The 3,615-nt window shown below is 42.5% G+C and overlaps 1 protein-coding gene across 1 annotated transcript in view; it reads left to right on the top strand.

Moving 5' to 3' along the window:
* The window catches only part of CUNH10orf2 (chromosome unknown C10orf2 homolog), a 15,026-nt gene that overhangs the window by 6,515 nt on the left and 4,896 nt on the right, over window positions 1–3,615 (top strand). Inside the window, exon 4 of the mRNA XM_018553392.1 lies at window positions 1,272–1,413. Within this exon, the coding sequence (XP_018408894.1) occupies window positions 1,272–1,413 (142 nt within the window). The remainder of the gene's footprint in view (window positions 1–1,271; window positions 1,414–3,615) is intronic.

Here is a 3,615-nt window from a genome sequence, read left to right as displayed (position 1 = left end):
CTGCTAAATGTAGGGTTTCCCAAACTCAGTGGTATACTATACACCATCACAGTTTTTGTACTGCCATATGAAGGTCTGAAAAGGACCATATTGCTCACTCGCATACATTGTTGGTTCCAAGTTAGGATGCTGTCTGTTCCAAAACGTCCACTGGTACACATTCAAGCCTTTACAAATTGTTCAGTTACTCTGCTGTGGCCTAATGGTTATTCAAATAGCTAATCATGGTCTTGGATCTATGGCCAGTTTAAATTGAACCTATTATTTTCCTATTATTGTACTTGCCTTCACTACCCAGTCATTCAGTTCACCCTTCAGAAGTGAGGCGCATATACGTGGCCGAGGATTCTCTCTGTCTCTCTCTCTCTCTCTCTCTCTCTCTCTCTCTCTCTGCCCCAATGTAACAGTGCTGTATGCCTGCGGGGCTACCCATTGCCAACAACCAGAACCGACATACTGGGTATATTCTTTCACTTCCCACAGTGAATGAAGTAGAGAAGTATAAGCAGCTGCCAGGGGCAGGCGTTAAAATGAACCTTATGGTTTGCCCTACATGGGCAGAGACTAGGTTCACTGTATAAAAATAAAGAAGGGCACTTCACTTTTGAATGCCTTTTTTAGTGTATGTATAGCCCAAACTTTCTTTTTAGTTTTATATACTAGGGTTACCACCCCTGCCAGGCATTTTGCTGTCTGTATCATTGGGGAAATGTACTTCTCCCAAAGTAAGAATAAAGTAAGCAAACAAAGTAGGAATACCTCCTCTTGGGACATGTGTACACATTAGAAGATTTCCTCTTACCTCTTGTTGCAATGCTAAAATTTTGCATTTCCCATCACTTTTTCTCTCAGACAGTGGTCATCAGTACAAATAGATCGTTATTCCACTTTTTTCAAAACTAAAAATAATAAAGTTTTTTGTCTAGCGATTAAACTTTAAATTTAAATTCTCTTTCAAGTATTCTACCCTTTTTTTCTTAGTTTGCCCTGACTTCCTGCCTTGTCGACATCTGTGGTGTTGCTGTCAGCTGACGTTCCCATTCCCCTGTATGTTCGACTAACAACACTGCCCAGGGTGCCACTAGGATAGCACATGTGAGGGCACAAATCGCAACACAAAAGCTGATAAAAGAACTAACCTTTCTCTGCGCTGTCCAAACTAAGAAAATATTTTTCTGGAGTTCCACTTTAAGTTGTGTCCAGTAATTTCCGTGCAGATGTTTCATGTACAAAGTCTTTGTCTTAACACGTGTTTAATGCCTGTCTTCCAGATTTGCACTGCAGGACTACATAGTTGGTGCTTTCAGGAAATTTGCCACAGAAAATAGCTGTCATGTGACTCTGGTCATTCACCCCCGGAAAGAAGATGATGACAAGGAATTGCAGACATCCTCTATTTTTGGCTCAGCAAAAGTAGGTTGACCATATCTTTGGAACCATGACATACAAATGAATGTGAAATGCCAGTTTCTTCATGCACAAGGCAACCAATGCCAATCCTGTTCAGCTGGTAAATGCAGAATCAAAAAGGACTGCTGGACACCTGTATTGGTGCCAGTAGAACAAAGGTTTCCGACTCCTAAACCGTGCTTTTCATTGGAAGATGTGCCCCCACCCGTCCTAATTGTGACTGTTTATAGTTGCTGTGATGTGATTCTATGCTGTTCACCACTTATACTAAGAATATTTGCACATGCCAATTGCAATGTCTTTTTTTTAGAATTGCCAGGCAGGAAGTCGGTTTTGTGTAGAAAAAAAGTCTCTCCACCGGAATAGGTCTTCAACCCAGTTTCACCCCCTCATCATAGTCAAGTTATGGTGCATCTGTTCTTACTGAACACATGACTAAAGATGCATTGCATATTGATTTATTTTTGGCATATTGTATCCAGAATGATGTAAAAACAAAATGCTCTAGATCAGAGGTGGGCAAACTCCAGCCCTCCAGCTGTGGCGGAACTTCCAATCCCATGGTGCATCTGTCTCTGGGAGTCTTGCCTGTAGCTGTGAGAATCTTGCAAAGCCTCAGGGGATTTGTAGTTCCACAACAGCTGGAGGGACGGAGTTTGCCCACCCCTGCTTTATATGGACAAATATTTAAGACTAGTCAAGCACACCTTTTTGAGTTGGACTTCCCATCCCAAAACTATGGGTATTAATATGGTGGTTGGTCCTCCTTTACTGTCTGTAATAACCTCTTCTTCAGGGAAGACTTTCCAAAGGTTTTGGATTTTGGGCTTGTTTGCACCAATTGCGCTGACTATGCCCAGCTGCTGAAAAATGCTAATGCCAGTCACCGCTGCGGCACATAGAAAACAATTATTTTCTATGCCTCGCTGATGACACCAATTTGTGGGCGTGACACCAAATAGAGAAAATAAAACTGCGATGTTTTACAACAGTGCATCACAGCGCTCAACCCAACCCCCAACCGCTCACCCCACACTAGTCCTCATGCTAAAACTAAGCATGGCTTAGCATGTGTGTTAGTGTGAATCGGCCCTTGATCTTTGTTCCCACTCAGAGAAAAAAAACATTTGTGAGGTCAGGTACTGAAGGGCGGTAAGACTTGGCTCGCCATTGTCATTCCACTTCATCCCAAAGGTTGTTGAGTAGGGTTGAGGTCAGGGCTCTGTGCAGCGCACTTAAGTTCCTCTGTACTAAACTCATCAAACCATAGAGCTGGATTTGTGTGTCAGTTTACCTGCTTATTACATGTACTGCAGCACAGTAGATGCCTGGAAAAGTTGCAGCACGGGTTGCACTGCAACATGAAGACATTTGTAGGAGACTGTAGTTCTGCATTAAAGGCAGAGCATACTGTCAGACCAAACCATGAAACAGGGACACCTAAACCTTGCCAACCCTCTTATTTGTGTATCACTCGGCTGTAGCTCCTCACATCATCTCTGAATTGGTGCTGACACTGTCCTTCCTTCTGGAGGGTGGTTACTTTTGTTCCCCGTGGTCCCTGTGTGTGTTGTAAAGTAGCCACTGCTCCAAGCTCGCTCCTGTGATGGACTACAATCTCACGATTAGTTAGCTAATTTGTATTGAATTTTAGTCCATCACAGGATTGAACTTGGAGCGGTGACTATAGGGCTGCAGCTAACGATTATTTTCATAATCGATTAGTTAGCCGATTATTAAGTTCGATTAATTGACTAATCGGATTTTTAAAAAAGGGCTCCAGTGATGGACTACTAGTTTCTATTGAGATTGTAGTCCATCACGGGAGCAAGCTTGGCGCGGTGGAAGTATGGTGTGGAGTGGTGTGCAATATAGTACATTATACAGCGGCGCAGTGCAGAATACCAGCAGCTATAGAGGAATGTAGCAATAGTACATTATACTATAATGTACTATTGCTGTGATTTGTAGTCCTCTGTTGCTGGGGTTATTCTGCATTGCACTGTATATAATGTATTATTGCTGGGATTTGTAGTCCTCTATAGCTGGTGACATTCTGCAGTGCGCTGTATAATGATTATACGGCAAAATGCAGAATACCAGCAGCTATATAGGAATACAACAAATGCCAGCAATAGTACAACATTATACTATAATGTACTAATGCTGGGATTTGTAGTCCTCCATAGCTGGTGGTATTCTCCA

The sequence above is a fragment of the Nanorana parkeri genome, unplaced genomic scaffold, assembly GCF_000935625.1.
Source record: "Nanorana parkeri isolate BGI_ZX_2015 unplaced genomic scaffold, ASM93562v1 scaffold119, whole genome shotgun sequence".
Lineage (NCBI taxonomy): Eukaryota > Metazoa > Chordata > Amphibia > Anura > Dicroglossidae > Nanorana > Nanorana parkeri.
Note: the sequence above shows the minus strand (reverse complement) of the source record. Positions and strands in the feature narration are given on the sequence as shown.